Here is a 20822-nt window from a genome sequence, read left to right on the forward strand (position 1 = left end):
ATGGATGGGAGGTGTGTTGAAATATATGAGGGAGAGAGGAGGGATGTTGGAGTGTTTTTATTATACCCCTGGGTAACGACGGGATTGTTTTGAATAGGTATGGATACCATGGGATTAAGGGAGGTTGGCAGGGTTGCTGTGTGCCATTTATACCGGGCTCTCCGACACACCGGTCTGTTTTCTCTTTTGTTTTGTCTCCCTAGCTATTACCTTACCCTCCTGTATATCGCCACGGGGCGTGAGGCGATGCTGCAGGTCAGGAGGACCCCAGCCCCGTGTTTGTCTCTGTGTCTATCTGGCTGGAGACGACGTGTAAAGTATTTGTTGATGGATGGAGAGCAAGGGGTTTGCTCTGGAGGGTTCATAAGGCTACGTACTTAATTTATGGCATTTGAAGCATGATATTGCTGTGCACTGAGAGCAAGTTCCAGGCAGTGGTCTATGAAATTCTGTTGATAATGTACTGTGCAAGAGGACTCTTCAGTGTTTTAGCACCCTGGGGGGTTCAAATCTTTCTCCTCGCAGCTCATGCAGGCAAAATGTCCATCGTAGGCAGTCTCGATTGGTGTTGGAAGAACTGGAGAGGCGGAAACGCAAGCAAGTTCTTGGAGCGTCTGAACAGTCTGTCAAACCTAAACCTAGGCGGATGGACGTTTTACCATTATACCCTTCCAGGACTAAGGACAGTGAAAATCCCATCCCGTCTATTCTCTCTTGTCCTCCCTCACCCACTCTCTCTCCTCCGTCCGCCGGGGCTTGCGGAGATAAATCCCATGTCTCAAGCCGGGGATACCTGCCCGCGTCGTACGTACATACGTGCGTAACAGTCCGGTTCTGAAACGCCAACCGCGCAGCGGCCGAGGAGACAGGGATTGATGGCGTTGGTTTTTGTTTTCTTGTGCAGATAGATGTGCAGATTTCTTGGGAGGGAAGGAGGAAAGAGAGGATGGAGGGGCCGAGCTGAGGTTGGACCAGGGCCGGGTTGGGCCAGGGAGGTGATGAAGAATGGGCGGTTACGGGTTGGATACGGTCTTGGGGCGGAAACGGGGCAGATGAGCGTTGGGATTCATTGTTCTGGAACGAGCTGAGAGAGGTTCTTTGGATCTGAGAAGACTTGTGGGAGGAGTTGTGGTTATGGTACGGATCCATGATGTGGCGTTCGGTGATAGAAGACGTCTGGAATGTCGACATAGGCTGGCAGGATATTTGAAGATTTGAGGTGTGTCTGCTAGATGAGAAGGTCAGAGCAAATCAGGTAGGCTGAACTGGCTGAGGCTCGGGTCCAAGGTGTATTGTTGTACAGACAAGGATGAACTGGTGCTTGTGTCCTGTCTACCTGACTTTCGATCCAATCCATGGGGAGACGTAATGTTCTGAAGGGTCCCTGAATCCTCTGGACCAACACCAACCATGACACTCACTTCTCTATCCCAAATCTTGGGAAGGATAGCCTTCTAGAAATCTTAACCACTATTCTCCAAACAAGACGGCCAAACTTCTCCCAACCCACCTCCTCACGAGTCAAGATATTAACAGCGTGCACCAAGCCGAAGGCCAGGAGTAAAGCTCGGCCCGTGTGACGAGATTCAACGACCGGGTTCCTCTTCCCGGTGCCACTCAGATGTCTGTGGCATATTACGCAGGTACATCTGCCACTGCTGTGTCACCGAGACTAGCAGTTCGTGAAGCCTCGAGTTCGGGTAGCTGCTGCTGGGAGAATGGGACATGACCACCTCACATTCGTCTCGTGCTTCGGTGCCTTGTCGAGCCTTGTTTTCTTTGGTTCCTTGATGTTGTGGGTAAAGAAGAGGTCGTGTCTGCGCTGTGGTCTGGTAGACTTACTCATACGTCCAGATGGTGGCTTAAAAGAAGGGGAGATTGGCCTTGTTGTGTGCTCTCTCGGGCGTAGCTCGGGCGGAATGCTGGATTGATGGTAGACAAGAACGTTGAATAAACATTCAATGTGAGCTCAGGTTTGTTGATGGGGAGTTTGCTCGACCAAGTACAAGCACGGGAGGAAACAGTCGAGTCAAGAGAGAAAGAGATGGTGAGAGGGACATGAAAAATTTGAAGATCATCGGATTTGGGTGGGAAGGTGCAAAGGAGGAGGGAGGAGAAATCTACCTCAGCGCAGGAAGGAACCTCGACTGGTGTATATAGACAAGTCCGATTCTGGTCCGATAACTTTGTCCTCTGGAGTTTTGTTTACCCTATCCTCTCTCATCCGTCTCCTCGCAGCCTCGGAACCGGTTGAACACAGTGTGGCGCCTTGACCAACCTTGCACGACAGAAAGCATAAACCCTCCCATCGCCTTGTGTGAGAGATTGGTGTGTTTTGGTTGAAGTTTATCAACCTTCTACACCTCCTCCGTTTTCCGGATTTCTTCCTCCCCGACTCCGACCACAACAGTGCGTACCCTCAGGTGCCTGACTTGTTTCCCAATCCTAATCCTCGCTTTCGACTCCCAACCACACTGAAAAACATCATGAAGAAATTCATCTCACGATTTTCGACCCTCCGATCTCATCCCACTCCCGAGAAGAAGGAGACTGCAATTTCTAAGGCTCCGTCATCCAACCACGAACCTGAGATTGCCACCAGAGCCTCAGCCAACATGGGTGTTCACGGCCTCCCCGAGTCCGAGGTCGAGGCCGACCAAGGCCGTCGCCAAGTTCGTTCTTTTCTTGCTCGAGGTGCTGATTATCGACCAGCTAATTTGCCCTTTCGCTCTCAATAGAGCACCCTTCGCTTCTGGCTGGCCTGGACTGCACTCGCCTTCATGTGGACGAGCGCCCAGGCTCCGTTGTATCTGTTCGGTGTGTATTATCCCCGATTCAAAAACTGACTGGCTATTGCCTCTAGACTTGTAGCAGAGACTGACATTTTCACAGCCGGCGCCCCGGTCTACATCTACCGTGAACTCGGTGGCATTGACCACTGGGTCTGGTTCGTCTCAGCCAACCTGCTCGCGACAGCCGCTATCTCTCCCTTCGTGGGTGCCCTTTCCGATCTAATGGGTCGTCGTCATGTCGCCATCCTGGGCAACATCATGATTATCCTGGGTCAGGTCATCTGCGGTGCTGCTCGTTACATGGATATGTTCATTGGTAAGTGTTCCATCTCGGCTCTTTGTCGAACCGACCCTTCTGACCACTTCTCCTTCACCAGCCGGGATGGCCATCGCTGGCGTCGGCACCGGCATCAATGAGTTGACAGCCCTGGCGGGCACAGCTGAGCTGGTGCCTCTTTCTCACCGCGGATATTACATCGCCGGGTTGGTCTTGACGGTGCTGCCTCTCCTGCCATCAGTCATGTACGCCCAGATGATTGCCTCGCACGCCACCTGGCGCTACATCGCTGTCGTCACTGGCGCCTGGGCTACTGCTGCTCTGGTTACCACGGCTCTCTTTTACCACCCGCCTCCTCCTCCCCTCAGCCGCGGCCATGAGACGTGGAGTCAGAGGCTCAAGTTGTTCAAGCAGACGGATTTCTTCGGTGGTGTCCTCTCGATCGGCGGCCTTGCCGGGTTTGAGGCGGGTATTTTGATGGGCGGATACCAGGTAAGAGAGATAAACACAGAAACTGATAAGTGACAAAGAGAGGCTGACAGTTGGCGTTCACTATCCGTAGTACCTCTGGACGAGTCCTCAAACTCTGGTTCCCCTCATCTTTGGCGGTCTCTGCATCGTCGGCTTCGTCGCCTGGGAACTCTGGGGCGCCAAATACCCCATGGTCCCTCGGAACCTCGGCAAAGCTCCTGGGACGCTCGCGATGACAATGCTCATCACCTTCATTTCAGGCGCCAACTTCTTCTCGGTCCTCCTCCTCTGGCCTCCGGAAGCGTACAACGTCTACGGACACGAGTAAGCTCGCCCGTCCCAAAGTCCCATCATTCCGTTTCCAGACTAACTCTCCGGGACAGCCCCGTCGGCGTCGGCATCCGCGGCATGCCCTTCGCCTTTGGAGTGTTCGCCGGTTGCCTCGTCTCTCTTATCCTCCTCTCCCGCTTCCGCGGAGGGCAGATCAAGTGGTTGATCATCGGCGCTTCCATCCTCATGACAGTCGGCTGCGGCTGCCTCTCCCTCGCCCGGACGGACAACATCGACCAGGTCTACCCCATCTTATTCATCGCCGGGTTGGGCGTCGGCGGTATCACCATTCCCGTGTCAACCGTCGCAACCATCGTCTGCGAGCCCGAGGTGATCGCTACCGTCACAGCCCTGACCATCGCCGTGCGGATCGTTGGCGGCGCGGTTGGATATGCCGTCTACTTCAACGTCTGGATCCACAAGCTCATTCCCGAGTTGGGTTCCCACGTTGGACGGGCGTGTGCTATGGCGGGGATTACCAACCGCAAGGTTATTGGACAGGCCATCGGGCTGACGGCATCGTCCCTGGTGAGTGAGATTCGCCATCTCCCTGGTATTGACGGGAACGAGACCATCTGGAAGCAGATTGTGGCTGCGGGACAGCAGGGATATGCGAATGCGTATCCCTGGGTGTTCTATTGCAGTATCGCGTTTGGCGGAGTGGCCGTCATCGCGAGTTTGTTCATTGGGGACATCTCATCGTTGGTTGATGACACTGTCTTGGCGGTCATCTAACATGGAAGTCATGAGATGAGTTACTGGGCGCAAAGCTGGGTGAGCGGTTGCGCTGAGAGGACCTGGGGGTGTATATAGAAGTTGTCCTGAGGCTGTTGAAGTGTCATGGAAGGTGACGGAACAGGTGACGGAAAAAAAGTGACAAGGCCAAAGAAGGATGTCTGAGATATTATTGTCTTAAGCGGGATGTAATGGGGAATCACGCGGAAATGGATCACAGATGGACCGGTCAGTAGCCAGTGAAGATTTGTTGACACTGATGTCGGTGGCTCTATGTCGGCTATGAATAGGTGGATTTCAAGGTGTCGGATTCTCTACTCTAACCAACAAGTAGATTAGACATGCTGGTCACCCATAACCACATCCTCCTCTCCTAAACCTCCCCACTCAACTCGGCACCTCTCCGAACCTATACTGCGCCCAAGCGAATGATGCCTCATGGAGCGTCCACGTCTGCTTCCCCCTATCTTCCCCGGCCGCCCCCGCCGCCACATACACGGGCATCAAATGATCCATCCACGGATGCGCCTGCCTCGCATCCGGGCGCTTCAAAATCTCGGCCATCCTCTCCTTCCTCACCGCCGGCTCCGCCTCCACCGCCTCCTTCAGCGCGTTGTCAAACGACACGGCATACGGTAGCGGCTCCGGCTTGCCCCAGGCGAACCGCATATCCCGCAAGTTATGCACCGTCATGCCCGTGCCGATGATGACGATCCCTTCGTCGCGGAGGGGCGCGACGGCCTCGCCGAGGCGGAAGTGCGCGTACGGGTCCTCGTTGTTGAAGAGCGAGACTTGCACCAAAGGGCAGTTGAGCGGGTTGGATTGCGGGTCGAAAGCCACGTTGAAGCCGGAAAAGACGCCGTGGTCGAGCCCGCGCTTCATGCCCCGCGCGCGGATGCCGGCGGAAGAGAGCAGGGAGAGGATCCGCTCGGCGAGCGCGGGGGAGCCTTTGGAGGGGAAGGTGGCGCGGTAGTATTCCGGGGGGAAGCCGTAGAAGCTTTTTTGAGGTGGTTGGGTGTGTTAGTGGGGTTGGGAAAGGATGAAGGGTTGGATCAAGGGGGGGAAGGGAAGGGGAGAGGGGGTGGGGGCCCGCTGCTTACTCGTAGATTAGGTCCGTGTCTTCGGCGTTGTTGAGGTGGATTTCGTTTGGCTCGGCCTGCCAGTGGGCGGAGAAGACGACGACGGCTTTGGGTTTGACTTTTTGGGTGATTTCCTTGCCGATGGCTTGGAGGACGGGGTAGACGGGGTGTTTGGTGTTATATTGGACGTCGGGCTGGAGGGGGAGGTAAGTTGTTAGTCCTGGGAGCTCAGTCGGGAAGCAGGTAGGTGGGTAGGCAGGGTGACTTGCCCCTCCGTGGCTGAAGAAGTAGACGGGTGCTTTCGGCATCTTGACTGTGGTGCTTGTGGACGGTATCAAGGTCGAGTACTGGGAATAGTGTTTGAGCTTGGCCAGAGATGTTGAGAGGCTGCGGCCCAAGGGTGACGACGACGAATTCAGAAAGAAAGCCAGGATGAGGAGCGAAGCGGGGAGCAAAAAGAACAAAACGAGGTGTCGTGACACCTGCAAGAGATGAACCATGGACTCGAGTGGTGTTTTGGAGATTTGATGGTTGTAATCCGTTCCTTGCCGACCTGAGCCGCCGGTGTCAAAGGTGCGACTTATAAGGGCAATTCGTTATAGCAGTGCTTAAAAACGCAAGCTCGGGTTTCGGCCTTTGACGGGCGATGGCTACTCGAGCTCCAGTGGCATGTTTCACGGTTGATAAGCATTTGCTAAGAATTGTCAAGAACGCACTAAGTGGAGGAGACCATTGAAGTCCCACTACCTATGTACCTACCTTACAGCCCGCCTGATAGACCTAGTGAGGAATGGACAGTAGTACCTAGATGAGAATAGGCGATTGAGACTCTGGCGGCGGTGAGAATAAGTCAGTTATTATGATTATTCATCCAAGATGACCTAGAGTCCTTATCCGAAGGGTCCTCCCGTTGCCCCTCCGTGCTGCCCCGCTTTGATCTGCCGGACCGAAGCCCGGATGGAAGCCGATGGACGGGCCGGGTGAACCCCGCCATCCTGGAACGGAACTCAGGCACCGATTCAACTAAACCCTGTACCCGGATCAGCCCGCCCAAGACCCTGAACACCGCTGAACTGTTTCCAGGCCCACACCCCTGAGATTCGGTCCATCTTCAACCTTTCACTTACAACATCTACCATTCCGAGTTACTTATACCAATTTTACGAGTGAGCAAAGATGGCCACTATCCTCCGGCAACCCCCGCTGGTGTTCCCCGCAACGGCCAGGCACACGGCCACCGTAATCTTCATCCACGGCCTGGGCGACACGGGCCACGGCTGGTCCTCGGCCGTCGAGAACTGGCGTAGGAGACAGCGTCTCGACGAGGTCAAGTTCATCTTGCCCCACGCCCCCATCATCCCCATCACCTGCAACGGCGGCTTTCGCATGCCAGGCTGGTACGACATTGTCAGTCAACGCTTCCATGACTGAACCCGCCAACCAAAGACTAACCTCACCCAAAGCACACCCTTGACGGCAACCCCGAAACTCTCCGCCGGCACGAGGACGAACCGGGCATTCGCCTCAGCCAGGCCTACTTCCACGACCTGATCCAGAAGGAGATCGAGGCCGGCATCCCCTCCAACCGCATCGTCATCGGCGGCTTCTCGCAGGGCGGCGCCATGAGCTTGTTCGCCGGCCTCACCGCAAAGGTGAAGCTAGCCGGCATCGTCGCGCTCTCGTCCTACCTCGCGCTGAGCCTCAAGTTTCCCGACATTGTGGCCGAGGCGGGCAACGTCAACAAGGACACGCCCATCTTTATGGCCCATGGCGACATGGACCGTGTGGTGCATACAGAGATGGGCAAGAAGTCGTACCAGATGCTGAAGGATATGGGGTATAATGTGAAGTTGAACATCTACGAGTGAGTACTCCGAATACCCTGGTGACTTATTTGTGACTGCATGGTAGAGCTGACAATTGGGGATCAGGGATATGGCCCACTCGGCTTGTCTGGAGGAGTTGGACGATGTTGAGGCCTTCCTCAACGAGCAGTTGCCGCCGTTGGGAAACGCTGGCAGTGATGCCAAGCCCGAGCTTTGAGGTCTCTGTCTTTTTCGGTTGTTTTATCTTCGGAGATGGGATGGGCGGGATGGATGTTGGTGTTGGCGCCGAGCAAGCGATAGGCGTTGATAGACCACGAGGATATCCATTTGATTTTTACATGATGGAGTAGATGAGTTGTGGTTCTCTAGAAGGGTCAATAATCTCTGCTTAGTACCCTTCCAGGTTTTTTTGCCAGTCCACTTTTTCCAACTCACTTTGCTTGGGTTGGTGTTGCTCTTGCATTCTCCAGCAGTTGTTTGGCCCACCGGATGTGGTCCGTGTGGCGCACACTATCTTGCGTTATCTCTCCCGCTGCAAGGCTCCACCGTTAGCTTTCGTCCCGCTGTCGCGTCGGCAACCTGAGTTGCATCACATGGACGGCGTTGGGGCCGTTGGCGTCTGCGTACTTCGCTCGCCCTGTTTCTGACGTCGACCATCATTCGGGAACACAAACCTGAACTTTTGGGCCCTGGAATACACCATGTTTCAGCCTCACTCTCTCGACCTCGAGAGCTAACCAGATGCTTCATCCAATCTTTGTCTTCTTTTGACCAGGACTGAACCTGTGGGGGTCTACTCCGTATTATCCATCCTTCCCTATCCCCAGAGCCATCTAAAATCCACAACCGTTTGGGTATCTCTCCTCCATATCTTGGCTCCTCAACCTCCCTCCCATCAACCTTCCATCCGCCTGTTGCCCAACATCCCAACTACCTTACCTAGGTACTCCCTCTCCAACCATGGCAGCCAACTCCCCTCCACCAACTTCCGCCTCCGACCTCCCCCCTCTCCCCGGCAGCCCAACCTACTCCTACGCGTCCACTGCTCCCCAACTCTCCCAATACAATCTCCCCCTCCCACCCCCACCGCGGCCGCGGCACGCCGTCCTCACCAAAGCCGACCTCGAAAACTCCCAAGCCGCCTACTCCGACCTCCTCGCCAGTGCCAAAGTCTACCGCCTTGCCCTCTCCTCGCTCGCCACCGCCGCATCCTCCTTCGGCGCCGCCCTCGAGGCCTGCGCGCGCCTGAAAGAAGCCCGAGCCGACTCCATCGTCCCGCCCGCTGGCGCACCGCTGAGCAACAGCTTCACGGCCCACCAGCCCAACTGTACAGCTGATACCTTGTTGACGGTTGCGGGCTTGCAGCACCTGGTGGCCAACCACCAGCACATCCTATCCGAGACCGTGTACCGCGCGTTCGAGGTGCCGCTGCTGCACGAGCTGGACAAGTGGCGGGCGGCCGTGGAGGACGAGGAAAGCGAGTACGCGCGCGCGGTGGCGGAGCAGAGCAAGGAGATCCGCCGGCTGGAGAAGGAAGGGTTGAAGCTCCATCGCCAGCGCAGGCGCGATGTGGCCCGGTTCCGCAACCACTTGGTCGAGCTGACGGCCAAGCTGGACGGGCTGACCGTGCGGCATGCCGAGCATGCGAGGACGTTGCTGCGGGAGAGCCAGGAGACCAGCGCCAGGATCGTCGAGGCGAGCTGTAGCCTCGCCCGCGCAGAGGTGGATATTTTTGAGAGCTTGGCCAGGAAGGGGTGGACGGGTGGCGGGCTGGATGATGTCCTGGAGAAGGGCGTGGATGTGTTTGCGCCGGACGACGAGGCAGATTCGATCCTCGGTGTCGCGGCAAGTGGGAAAGGGGGCCATGGGTTTGTAGGTGGTGGCGGTGGTGGTGGCGGCGGGACTGGTACGGGTGGTGACACCACCGGCGGCAGTTCAACGGGAGGCGAAGGGCCGAGGTTATTCAGCATCTTACCACCGAAAAGCATACTAGCAGACGCGTCACCGTCCGGACCGGACTCTCCTCACAGGGGTTTGACCCGCTCCGACAGCCTGTCGGGAGACGAGGATACGGACCATCGCTATCAGAGCATCGACAGCGCCGTAGCCACCTCCTCCTCCACCCTCGCTGGATCAACGGCGACAGATATAGCAACTGTCAGGGAATCCCGCGACCGGGATGAGGAGAGCGTCTTCTCTTTCGACACATCAGGCGGCGGCGGCCACAACCGCAGCAACAGCAGCGGCAGCCGGCTGAGGAACGTTAGGCCCTTCTCGCCGCAGCCGTTACCGATAAGGCTGAACCCGGAGGATTTGCTCGGCGGGTTGGAGGACGCGGCGGCCGGCCGTGGTGTGAGCCGGCCGGGGACGTCCTCTAGTACCGGGAGAGGTCATGAAGCGGCGGAGGATGATGATGACGACGACGAGCACCACCCCTGGCGCAATGAGGGATTGCGGCGGGGGTTAAGGTCGGAGGAGGATGATGATGATGATGATTCGGACAAGGAGACGATTCACGCCGGGCTAGGGGATGCCCCGCCACAAGAGGCGGATTCTTGGGGGAGGGCTTCGGATGGGGGGACGTGAGAAGTGGGATCAATGAGGGAATATGGGATAGAATGGATGTTGTGAATGTGCACTCGTCTATACCTAGGAAAAGGCGAAAGGTTGGATTTGCATTTGGAATGGAACGGCCAGATACCCCTTTCTCTCCACATTACCTGCCAACTTCGATGGATTAAATTGTACAACATCTAGACCCATGTGGAGGACACCTCTCTTGGTGATCCGAAGCGTTGTCCTGATGGATGAGATCAAAACTGTGGGCGTATGTCTAATCTCAAACATCGAGTCAGTGCCACGAGAACCAAATGAATACAGAAAAGTACCCCGACAGTTCAAATCCTTGATTAACGCCGTATGCCATATCCCTCGCTACACAAAGCCGATTGCCAATCATCCCATGTCCAACACAGAATACACCGCCATAGTAGTACTAATCATAGTAACATTACCCTGAAACAACTCTCTTCTCCCCATCTATCATCTCCCATCACCCACCCCAAACACCCTAGGGTAATTTGTAGAAAACTCAATCCTCCTTCTCAACATCCCTAATCTCCCCCCCAAACAGCCCCAGCAAGAAATCCAGCCACCACATGAGCTTCCAATACAAACTGGCGCGGGCCCAGTCAAACTCGCCGGAGTCTGTGCGGGGCACCTCGCTGCCGATCATGGCGCCGTTGAACCACCGCAGGAAAGGGATATGGTTGGCAATGCGCTGAGTGAGCGACGGCGCCGGCAGCAGCGCCTGCTCGACCGGCAGGAGCTTAGCCTTGCGAACGGTCGGGATGGCGCGGCAGAACTCGTCGTTGGGGGGCTGCTTGGAGGCCTCCTCCTGTTGCTGTTCTTGGGTTGTATTGTCCGCGAATGATGAGAACGGCGCGGCGCGGCCCGTGACGGTGCTCGATGAGTCGACGCCGGTGGAGCCGACAGTCGTGGTGTCGGCTGTGAGAGAAGAAATTTGGGAGTGCGGAGGCGAGAAGTCGTCGAAACCGTTTTGCTGCTGCGCCAGCCACGAGTCTGTCCTAGAGTGCCTCAAGGGTCGGCGCCATTGGGGTTGCTTCCCGGTGGTGGTAGCGGCGATAGATGGATCGGGAATGGGCTCGTCGCGCGTGGGAGGAACACCGTGATAGGGCTCGGCGTAGACGAGATGGCCGAGGATTTGTTGAGGGGAGGCGTAGATGGCGGCATCGGCGGCGTCGGCGGACTCGAAAGTCACCTTGACCCAGTGCTCGCCGCTGTGAGCACGGTTCACCTTGACACGCTCTTCGGGAGTGAGAGCGCGTCGCCGGGTGAAGGCCGGGTCGCGCAGCTCGGACCGGTACCGCCGGCTCTCGATAGGCGGCTCGCGAGGGTAGTCTTCGCAGATGCGGCCGGCGATCTGCTCGTAGTGGTTGATGGCGGCGTACTGTTGATCGACTGAGCGATAGCCGCGCAGGATCACCTCGGTAGGCTGTTGTTGTTTCTGAAATCGTGTCTGATCTGACTGGCCGCTGGTTTCTTCTTGCTGCGAGCCCAGGGCCGGAGCTGATGCCGAAGATGGGAGGAGACCTGTCCGGCGCTGAGGAGTGGGAGGTGTGTTGGTTGAAGGGGCAGTTTGAGCCTGGCTCGCGAGCCAGCTGCTGAACACCTTATCGGCGGCAGCGAGGGTGGGATCTTCGCGCTTTGCTGGTGTTGCTGTCCTCGCCTTCGTCCGGCGCGTGGACTTGCCGAAGGAACCCGTCTCGTGCACCATCTTCCTCGACCGGAGCCCGTCTTGTCTGTTGGCGTAGTCCCAAAGTCAGCACAATATTCGCGATGCATGAGAAATGTGAAACGAGGCCAAGGCGAGCTCGAAGGCAGTGGGGAGGACGTACTGTGGGAAAACCATGGCGTAGGGTCGCTGGACTCCGTCGTCGCCGACGTAAAGTTCTTCGTCAGGCACGTTGTGCAAGATGAGCGGCGCCATTCTTGGGCGGCGGTCGCGAGAGAGATATGTAAAGGGGGTGTGGCTTTAGAAACAAGAGATGTGCAAGTCCCTTCTCCTCTTTCCGGCGGTCAAAATTACCGGACAATGCAGGAGCCAGGCTGGGATGATGGAATCGGGTTGGCTTCCGGGATTGAGCGTGTCGAGGGTTAGTTACTGATAGGATGATGCGCTGGGCTCCAGAACGCGAAATTTTGGCTGCAGCTGCGCGACGAAGCACGAGGTCCATTGCCCCTTGCCCCAGCAACAAGGAACTGAAAGAAAGGCCAGCAGCTTTCCTGGGCAAGGAAATGGACAGAGTGGGTCCTTGAACGGCCGGGCAAGGATACGTCAAAGTGGGGCTGGCTGCAACCCCAGGGTTCGAGATCTCCAGGGTTGGGTGTGGGACATGCCTGGAAACAGCGTCCAGACAAACGCATCCACCAACCAAACAGCCAACCCTGACCGTCACCTGGCAGCCTGGACTGCTCACCATCAACCCTCCTTTCACCATCACCGAAGGTACTCGTAGGCAGGCTGTCCATGACCGTCTTTCTCCATCCACCGTTTCGACATCACCATCCATCCTCAGTATCATCAGACCATGGATCACAGACTGAGGGCGGATAGTCTTTCAGATCGGCGCAAGAAGCCCGAGCCTCCCGACGACAACCCCAAAGAGCCCCGATATCATGTCTACATCCGCCTGCCCTTCAACCGCCCACCCGGGTTCGTCGAGCCTGGAACAGTATGTCACGCACTGTACCCGCCCATCCTCCTGTCAACCAAACCTAACCTCATGGTCAAAGGTGAACTGGAATGAAAAGAAGTCTGACGCTCTCTGGAGTGTCTTATCAAAATCCTCGATAGAAACCGTTGACTGTATGGCCCCTTTTGATTCACATTTCGCTGTATGTTGGATGCTAACAGGTATTTAGGGGCTCGATTGTAAGCTGCCTCGTCACCTCTACACAGTGGATACCACCCTACTGACACTGTATAAGGGCCAGCGAGTTTGATGTGTCAGTTGACTTCCTCCTTCAGATGGCCAACTACCTCACGGAGCATCATACTAGTCAGTTAAGGGCCCATATGCAGAGGGTGGCTGCTGCTTATGGCTCCGCGGCCCCGTCACCCGTGCCTGGCGCCGAGCCAGGCTCACCATTCCCTGGCGCAACGGAGCCCATGAGACGGATGCCATCAGGGGCCGGCCGCGCTCCATCAGCGCTGTCAGTCCGGAGGGATATGGCTTCTCCGACTACGGGGATTGAGGAAGAGCCTAGGGCTGCCGGCGGCCTGGGTATCACGTTAAAGGGGGCTCTGGTATCTCGGCCTGGAAGCTCGCGGACCTCTTCGACTGCCACACCAGTTCCAGGTCAGCCCGGCAGCAGGCCAGGCACGGCCGTACGACTCAGCAACCTCCCAAGCCGCCGGTTCCCGCGTCTCGCTACGTCATTGCAGCAACAACAACATCCGCCAACGCCAACCGGGCCCCAGCAAGAAGGCGACGAGACCGAAATCGCACCTCCCAGCCCAGCTGCATCCACGGCCACCAGCTCGTCCTCCTCCTCGGACAGCCCCGTCCAGAGCCGCATCATCCGTCGCCCACCGCGCTTCCAACCCAGCAAGGACACCCGCGGCGGAGCAGGTCCCTACGGCGTCGGCGATCCAGACGACGCCGATGACGACGACGAGCCTGCCTTCCTGCCGTTTGCGCGCTCCGGAAATCCGGCAATTGCCCACCATGTCATGCCCTCTGTGAGCACCACCAGCAGCGAAGGCAGCGGCCAGGATCTCGGCGAAACCCTGCGCGGCGGGTTCTCCGGCGGTCCTGGGATTGGACGACGGCCTGTGGGGATGACATCAGCAGCAGCAGCTGGGGCAGGCGCATCAGCCCTACCCACGATTGACGGCGTACAGTCGCAGTCACAGACCTCGGACTCCTCGATCGGGTCGACTGCCGTGGTTCGGCGTCCGGTGATGACGGCCGTTGGCGGTGCTGGTGGGAATCCGGGAGGTGATAACAGCAGGAGAACTCCCCTTTCTGCCAACACCGCTGCCGCTGCTGCCGCTGCGGGACAGGGCGTGGGTGGACCACTGTCGCCGAGACGGATGGCTGAGCTGGCTGGACGGGGGAGTCGGCATCGGAGCATGTTGAAGGAGGAGAGTGATGGCACGCCGAGTATGGGGAGCAGTTTTAGCGATTTGGATGGTGAGTATTTCCTCCATTTTCTGGTTCTTGGCCGTTTTCCCCATGCTTTCACATCTTCCCCCTTAACGACCACATTCATGTGCCCGACTTGCCCTACACCCAGACAAAAGCTAATCAGAACACTGCAGACGCCTCCGTCACACAGTCAGCGCTTGAAGAGGCCCTGGCCAGTCGCATGCAGGACGGTACCATCGGCAGCCGCATGAGCGTTATCGGTGGTACAATCGGTCAGGCTTTTCGGAGTCGGTATCTGCCCAAGCCGAATCGCCAATGATGTGGCGATGGAAGCGGCAAGGCGCTCGTGGAGATGTTCTGTATGAGGAGCGATTGGAAAGTTGTACATTGGACATTTCCTCTCTTTTCGCTTTCTGGGGTATTCTCGGCAGGGGGTTGGAAATGATTTTCGTTGGGGTCTCTATTGGCTTGGTCGTGTTGGTGTGTACTTCGGGTTGTATCCTTCAGATATGGATGGGGATGAGGATGGAAGGGGTTTCTGTACGCTGTTTGTACTCAATGCTATCCCTACTTAATATCACAGTGAACCGAACACTACCCCTCATATCATAGGCCAAACTTCATGCATCAAAGTCGTGAACACCAGACCTCCATCAGCAAAGCAGTACGCAAATCATCGCTCGACTGCTTTTCCGACCCCACCTGGCCCTTACTTAACGCCTCACGCTCACCCAGCACCCGTGTGCAAAAGACGCCGTGAGATTGGTCGACACCAGCATCGGGCCCGAGTCCCTCGCCTCGATCCCGCGAAACTCGCGGAAAAACCTGAAGACGGTGTACGCCATCTGGATCAGCGCGAACTGCTGACCGAGGCAGATTCGCGGCCCGCCGCTGAAGGGAATATACTCCCACCTGGTGCAAAAGTCAGCACTGACACACCCATCATTCATGGAGACCAAATTAAGAAAGAGGCATCCCTACCCGACCCGGAGATCCTCCCACCGCTCGGGGCGGAACTCCTCCGCGTCTGGCCCGTAGATGGCTTTGTTGCGGTGGAGAGCATGTGTGGACCACCGCACCGGCATGCCCTTGGGCACCAGGATCGGCTGTTGTCCATCAGGCCCGCCGCCTCGCGGGAGGACGGTATCGCGGTTGCTGGTGCGCGAGTTGACGGCGACGGGCGGGAAGAGGCGAAGGGCTGGTAGGGGGATAGGTTAGCTACCTAGCGCACAGCTTTGCTTTGAGGTGGCCGGGTAAGGGAATGAGTTACGTACCCTCTCGAATGACATTGTTAAGATACTTCATCTGCTTGAGCTGCTCCCTCGTCGGCTCGTCCTCTTCCACGGCGAGAATCTCGGCCCGCAGCTTGTCCACCACCTCGGGCGCCCTCGCAAGGAAGTAAAACACCGCCGTCAACGCCGTTGCCGTCGTGTCCCGCCCGGCGATGAGGATGGACATGATCTGATCCGTGACGTAATCATCCGGCGCGTGGTCGCGGAGCAGCTCGTCGAGAAGAACCCCCCGCTTCTTCCTCGTGCTGCGGCGGGGACTGCCCTCATCGCCGCCATCCGTCGTCGACAAACCGAGTTCCTCTTCCTCCTCCTCGATCACACCCAGAGACACCTCCTCCCTCGCCTGCGCGACATAGCCGCGGACGTACTCGCGCAGCCTCTGTACGGCCTTTGTCAGCCGGGGTTGCGGAAGACTGAGGAGGATGGGCCCAAGCCGCGCCATGCGCGCGCTCTCGCGGCTGGCGTACTCAAAGTCCTCGACAAACCGGCGCGCGGCCGGAGATGCCATGTCTTCCTCCGATCCCTTTTCCCGCTGCTGCCGGCCGCCGAGCATATTGGTCGACCGGCCCAGCAAAAAGTCCGTGGACGAGTCCATCGTCATATCAAGAAGCAGATCCTGCATGTCAAACGCCGTGGTCCCGTCCGCGGGGACGGCCGAGATCATCCTCGCCACGTGCTTGCGGAAGCACTCGAGCTCCGCCGACGCCGCCTCGTGAGTATTGCGCGAAAACGACGGGCGCAGCATGGCCCGCGCAGCGTGCCACGTCTTGCCGTTGCTGGTGAAGATGCTGTTGGGCCCGAGCACGGGGAGCGCGGCGAACAGGCGCGGCCCGTCGATGGGCCAGTCGTCCATGCACTTGCCGAGGATGGTTTTGATGTTTTCCGCGTCCTCGGTCATCAGCGTCCAGCTGCCGAGGACGAGGTTGTAGTGGGTGCTGCCGCATTTTTGGAAGCGCTTGCGATAGAGCTCGAGGAGCTGGTGGCTCTCCAGGGCGCGGAGGGCTTCCTTGAAGGTGTCGAGGCCGAGGATGGGGTCTTTATGGGGGTAGAGCGGTGCGGTGCCGCAGCCGAGCTGTTTGGCTCGTCGCAGGAAGAGGTAGCGGTTCACTTGGGAAAGGCATAGCTTGGTGAGGAGGCCGGCGAGGGCGGCGAAGAGGAGGTAGGAGGAGAGAGATGGAGGGGTGGTGTTGTTGGCGAAAAGGCGGGTGTAGATGTGGAGCACGGCCCAGGTCGACAGCGATATGCTGAGGACTGCCGAAGATAGAGTGATGAGACTCATGGTGAGTCGAGAGTTTGGCTGAGCCGCGAAAATGGTGTTGCTCGATACCGGATAGGCTGGTCTTGACTCCACGGAATGGAAAGTGCAAAGCGAAGCACCGAGTTAATAAGGTTTGGGATTTGGGTTGACCAAGCGTAATATGGTCGTTTCCAAAGACACGAGTTTGCCAGCAAGAGGGGCGCCAAAACGTGGCATCTCTTCGCTGCCAAAGCTCGAGTTCTGCATCTGATGGTGGCTCCAATGGAGCAATGGTCAAGGGACAGGCTCAGGTATATAAAACCTCCTCTTCAGACAGGCGACAAAAACTTAAACCCTGGCTTGATCTGTGAATCAGGTTAGAACAGAACCCGACACAATGGATCCGTGAGTTCAGGCGGGACTCCTACTGCTACCTTACTGAACCGAGGAACACATATTCCAGCGTCTAGGACATGGTTCCCCTCTTCATCGAGCGTCTACACGACCTGGAGCGTATCATGCGTCGAGAACCGTGCAGGAAGCGGAGGTGATCATTGACTCTTACATCATGGAGCGGGGAAAACGGGTGATGGGGTCATCTGGCAGGGCTTCGACTTTTAGGATGCTGTGCTATACTATGCTGTGTTGGCTGGTTGTGTAATTTGAAGTGTGCACCCCTTCACCTTGAGGCTCTTCAGGATGGGGATTAGTGATCCGTTGCTTCTCATGACATTCACATGACGTACAGCAACGATAAAGAGCAAGGCCATGTCAGCACGAGTCATGAATCCGTCTAATCCGTCCTGTCTTACTCTGGTTCGGACTTCTATCCCGATAACTTGCCATGGCGAGCACAGTGTGACGAAGGACATACCTCGTCACCCCGTGAAGACCTACCTTGAGAGCATGTTAAGACTACCAAGACTACGTACTCGTACTCGAAGCGACGTATATTTCCCTAGAATATTTTTTTCTCATGGCTCTGTGGGTGATAGCCCCCGCCCTGCAAGCAGCTAACATGCATCCATCACCGCTATTCGCCTGATGCTCAACGGTACATGCGGTTCCTGTTTGGAGCCTATTCGCCCCGAATCCCGCGCTACGTAGCACTGAAGGAATTAATTCCGTCGTTGGTGCTGGGGTGCAAGGAAAGGTAGCAGCGACCGCTGGCCCGCGGCTACAACATACATAAAGATCACCGTACAAGGTCCATATGTGGCTAGGAACTTTGATCGTATACTGCTGGGCATCCCGTCGGTCCGATAGCACGTGAAAACACTCCGGGAACACAAGCCCGACTGTCAACTTCTGGAACATCGACTGAGCAGATAACCATGCGGCTATTGCGGAAACGGCCCGTCCGGCCCTTGCCGATGACGGGACCAGGAAAACCTCGGCAGAGCTGTCAAGTTTAGTGAACTTTTCGGTCTCGTAGTCCCTCCCTTTCTGCAACTAGAACATATTCTCGACAAGCCTGCTTTACCAATGGATGGGAAGATCCTCGGGTCGAGACGTCGTTCTCTAGTCGTAAGCATGAAAGCCAAGATGTTCATGACCGCCAGGGACCCCACACCCGATTACTTGAATAGCGAGGGTTGGCAAGACATAACTGACCTTGGGGATGTGGCCGGCGGGCCAGCGACAACGTCGGCCGGGGTGGCACCCGACCGGAGGAAGCTCCGGGATCCGCGCGCTTATCCGTACGGAATATATGTACCGTGTGCATTTGAACCATAAGGTGTCTCTATGTTGGCCATCTGCTGGCGAATCCATGGATGGGTCAAGTCTCTGGCGACCTCAGTCATGGCACGGGCGTCTTCGGAATTGGAAAGGGGTTGTGAGCCGTATCATTGGAGGTTGGATTCGTCCAGGGAACTTCTCTATGTGAGGGAGCCAGTTGACCAAGGCTCGCATTACAAAGTACTGGAGTGCTTCATTTCCATCAAGACTGTGGGGTAAGGATGGCGGGGTCAGGTATGATGGATGTGCTATTACTACAGTACAAGCGCCGCGATTACAGTCGCATCCAAAAGAGGGCGTTTCTAGGAAACCAAGTTAATGGCAAACTCTCCCCTTCGGTTGACCTCTGGACCACACAGGAGCTTTCCCATGAAACCCCTCTATACCTGGCCCCATTATTCATTCAAAAGCGGTGAGGGCCTCACGACGATGTAACCAAGACTGATCGGGGAGCTCTCAGATACCAGAACACCCAAAGTCAGCCAGTGTCCGACAGCCAACTTCCTTCCCATGTACCATGTCTCTCAAGCACTCCGCGAGCTTATGACTGCATCGATAAATGAATTAATGACCCGAAATCCCAGTGAGAACAGAAAGGAAAGCTTAAGTCTCCGTTCCCTGGTTTCTCTGTGGCAAAAGGCACATGGCTGCCAAGGATGAGATCTGGGGAAAGGTCCAATGGCCCTGGCCTAGCAGCAAGGAATACACCAAGAGGGTGCCTTACGTAAGCCTCAGTGTGTCGTCCCGTTGGTGGCCAGCCTGTCCAGGTGGAGCAAGCAGTCTTTCGCACTGCGCTCCGACCCGCCAGATCCCCAGTCTTCCCGCCCCGTCGCTCGTTAACGTTACTCGGTTCCGCCACGCCCACGCATTTGCCTGGCACTGACATCCTTCAACAACACACATCCATTCCACTCTTCCGCACTCCTCGCTCCATTCCTCCTCCCGGACACTCCATGATCGCTCCGTCGGCCTCGCCTCCAGACCCCCGCTGTTCGACACCAACCACCACATGATCGCTCGTCACAATGGCTGCTACTTCGGGACTTTTGGATCCAACAAAGCCCGGTAAACTTCCGGTCATTCTCAGTGACGCACTGCTCGGCAAGCCGTCCAAGGAGACGTACACAGGCATTCGATGTAGGTTCCCGCTTCCGCCGCCGGAGCCCGTGGCAACTCGCATCACCACCAAACGGCGGCCCATGGATCCCGCTGACAACTTGACTCATCATCACAGACAACCATCGCCCGACACTCTCCTCCGAGACCGCTCCGGTCACAGCACGGCTAAAGAAGTCCGCCAAGGATGATACGTACAATCTGGGGTTTGAGGACCAAGGCGACAAGTATCAGTACAATGGTGTCCGAACCACCGACGATGGCAACTATGTCCTCATCTACGACCCCGTGCGCAAGGCGCTCGTGCTCCACCGCGTGGACTCGACATTCCACATGAACATCACGCGAACCCCCACGGACACCAACGCCGAGAGTCTCCGCAATAAGTTCCCCCACCTGGAAGTCAAGACCCCAGTATCCAGGGCACCCAAGGGCAAGGCCGCCCAAAAGGCCGCCGCCAGCAAGACCGCCGCCTCAAAAGCGAGGCCTGGAAAGGCCAATGCGTCGCCATCCGTCGCCGACGACCAACCCAAGACGATTGAGTTGACTCTCCCCGACCTGAGCGCTGCCCCGCCACCAGAGCCCAAGCCAGCTGCCGAGCCGCCAGCATCACAGTCCTCTCAAGAAAAGAAACCTAAACGCCGGGCCCTGTCGCCCGTGGAATCCGAAGAGGAAGACGATGATGACGATGGCGGCCTGGAAATTGAGTATCCGGAAGGCAATCCTGCAGCCTTCCAAACCACCCGCTCATACATGCCCACCATCCCGGTTATGACGAGACGCTTTTCCGAGTTTGCCAACGAACGGGACGACGATGATGATGACTTTGACACCCGCGGTCTGACCACCACGTACGAGATGCCGCCAGAAGAGGATGGATACGAGGAGGAGGCCGACTACGAGGAAGACGAAGAGGACGACGAACCGTCCGGCATGGCGCCCACCCCCGCCGCCCTACCCCCTAAGCCCGAGATCCCACCTGCTGTCGAGCCCGAGGTGTACACCTTCGAAGACGAATCCGATGCTGACGCAAACGTTGACGAATTGGAGGGAGAGTTGGCGGAGCTCGAAAGAGAGTTCGAGACGGCTCAGAACGGCCACGAGAGCGACAGTTCGGTCAGCGAGGAGGAGTAACCTACGGTCCCTGGTGTGCGTTGATTTTTGTGCTTGATTTATCCAATATCGTGCCATTTCTTCGAGGTATGTATGCATTGTCGGAGTTTGGGTTACCGAGAAGCCCGTTGCCAAGGACC

At 57.0% G+C, this 20822-nt stretch overlaps 9 protein-coding genes across 9 annotated transcripts; 6 read left to right on the plus strand and 3 right to left on the minus strand.

The window, feature by feature from the left end:
- Window positions 1-99: 99 nt before the first annotated feature.
- On the plus strand, window positions 100-381 carry VTJ04DRAFT_2451 (uncharacterized protein; the record flags this gene model as incomplete). The annotated part of the gene is made up of 1 exon (XM_069360242.1): window positions 100-381. The coding sequence occupies one exon, from the start codon at window positions 100-102 to the stop codon at window positions 379-381; it is 282 nt and encodes a 93-aa protein (XP_069220972.1).
- A 2234-nt stretch (window positions 382-2615) lies between these two features.
- On the plus strand, window positions 2616-4605 carry VTJ04DRAFT_2452 (uncharacterized protein; the record flags this gene model as incomplete). Its single annotated transcript, XM_069360243.1, has 6 exons — window positions 2616-2672; window positions 2739-2817; window positions 2893-3108; window positions 3170-3561; window positions 3632-3864; window positions 3924-4605. 6 exons carry the CDS (start codon window positions 2616-2618, stop codon window positions 4603-4605), a joined length of 1659 nt encoding a protein of 552 aa, XP_069220973.1.
- A 387-nt stretch (window positions 4606-4992) lies between these two features.
- VTJ04DRAFT_2453 (uncharacterized protein) lies at window positions 4993-6184 on the minus strand (the record flags this gene model as incomplete). The annotated part of the gene is made up of 3 exons (XM_069360244.1): window positions 4993-5602; window positions 5706-5878; window positions 5954-6184. The coding sequence occupies 3 exons, from the start codon at window positions 6182-6184 to the stop codon at window positions 4993-4995; spliced, it is 1014 nt and encodes a 337-aa protein (XP_069220974.1).
- A 676-nt stretch (window positions 6185-6860) lies between these two features.
- On the plus strand, window positions 6861-7727 carry VTJ04DRAFT_2454 (uncharacterized protein; the record flags this gene model as incomplete). The annotated part of the gene is made up of 3 exons (XM_069360245.1): window positions 6861-7091; window positions 7148-7548; window positions 7616-7727. 3 exons carry the CDS (start codon window positions 6861-6863, stop codon window positions 7725-7727), a joined length of 744 nt encoding a protein of 247 aa, XP_069220975.1.
- Window positions 7728-8470: 743 nt separating this feature from the next.
- VTJ04DRAFT_2455 (uncharacterized protein) lies at window positions 8471-10096 on the plus strand (the record flags this gene model as incomplete). The annotated part of the gene is made up of 1 exon (XM_069360246.1): window positions 8471-10096. The coding sequence occupies one exon, from the start codon at window positions 8471-8473 to the stop codon at window positions 10094-10096; it is 1626 nt and encodes a 541-aa protein (XP_069220976.1).
- Window positions 10097-10601: 505 nt separating this feature from the next.
- VTJ04DRAFT_2456 (uncharacterized protein) lies at window positions 10602-12020 on the minus strand (the record flags this gene model as incomplete). The annotated part of the gene is made up of 2 exons (XM_069360247.1): window positions 10602-11832; window positions 11929-12020. 2 exons carry the CDS (start codon window positions 12018-12020, stop codon window positions 10602-10604), a joined length of 1323 nt encoding a protein of 440 aa, XP_069220977.1.
- Window positions 12021-12621: 601 nt separating this feature from the next.
- On the plus strand, window positions 12622-14503 carry VTJ04DRAFT_2457 (uncharacterized protein; the record flags this gene model as incomplete). The annotated part of the gene is made up of 5 exons (XM_069360248.1): window positions 12622-12765; window positions 12827-12899; window positions 12956-12965; window positions 13022-14229; window positions 14358-14503. 5 exons carry the CDS (start codon window positions 12622-12624, stop codon window positions 14501-14503), a joined length of 1581 nt encoding a protein of 526 aa, XP_069220978.1.
- A 394-nt stretch (window positions 14504-14897) lies between these two features.
- VTJ04DRAFT_2458 (uncharacterized protein) lies at window positions 14898-16755 on the minus strand (the record flags this gene model as incomplete). Its single annotated transcript, XM_069360249.1, has 3 exons — window positions 14898-15096; window positions 15166-15382; window positions 15459-16755. The coding sequence occupies 3 exons, from the start codon at window positions 16753-16755 to the stop codon at window positions 14898-14900; spliced, it is 1713 nt and encodes a 570-aa protein (XP_069220979.1).
- A 2723-nt stretch (window positions 16756-19478) lies between these two features.
- VTJ04DRAFT_2459 (uncharacterized protein) lies at window positions 19479-20703 on the plus strand (the record flags this gene model as incomplete). Its single annotated transcript, XM_069360250.1, has 2 exons — window positions 19479-19590; window positions 19688-20703. The coding sequence occupies 2 exons, from the start codon at window positions 19479-19481 to the stop codon at window positions 20701-20703; spliced, it is 1128 nt and encodes a 375-aa protein (XP_069220980.1).
- Window positions 20704-20822: the final 119 nt, after the last annotated feature.

Source organism: Mycothermus thermophilus (genome assembly GCF_041956435.1).
Source record: "Mycothermus thermophilus strain CBS 625.91 unplaced genomic scaffold VTJ04scaffold_2, whole genome shotgun sequence".
Taxonomy (NCBI): Eukaryota; Fungi; Ascomycota; class Sordariomycetes; order Sordariales; family Chaetomiaceae; genus Mycothermus; species Mycothermus thermophilus.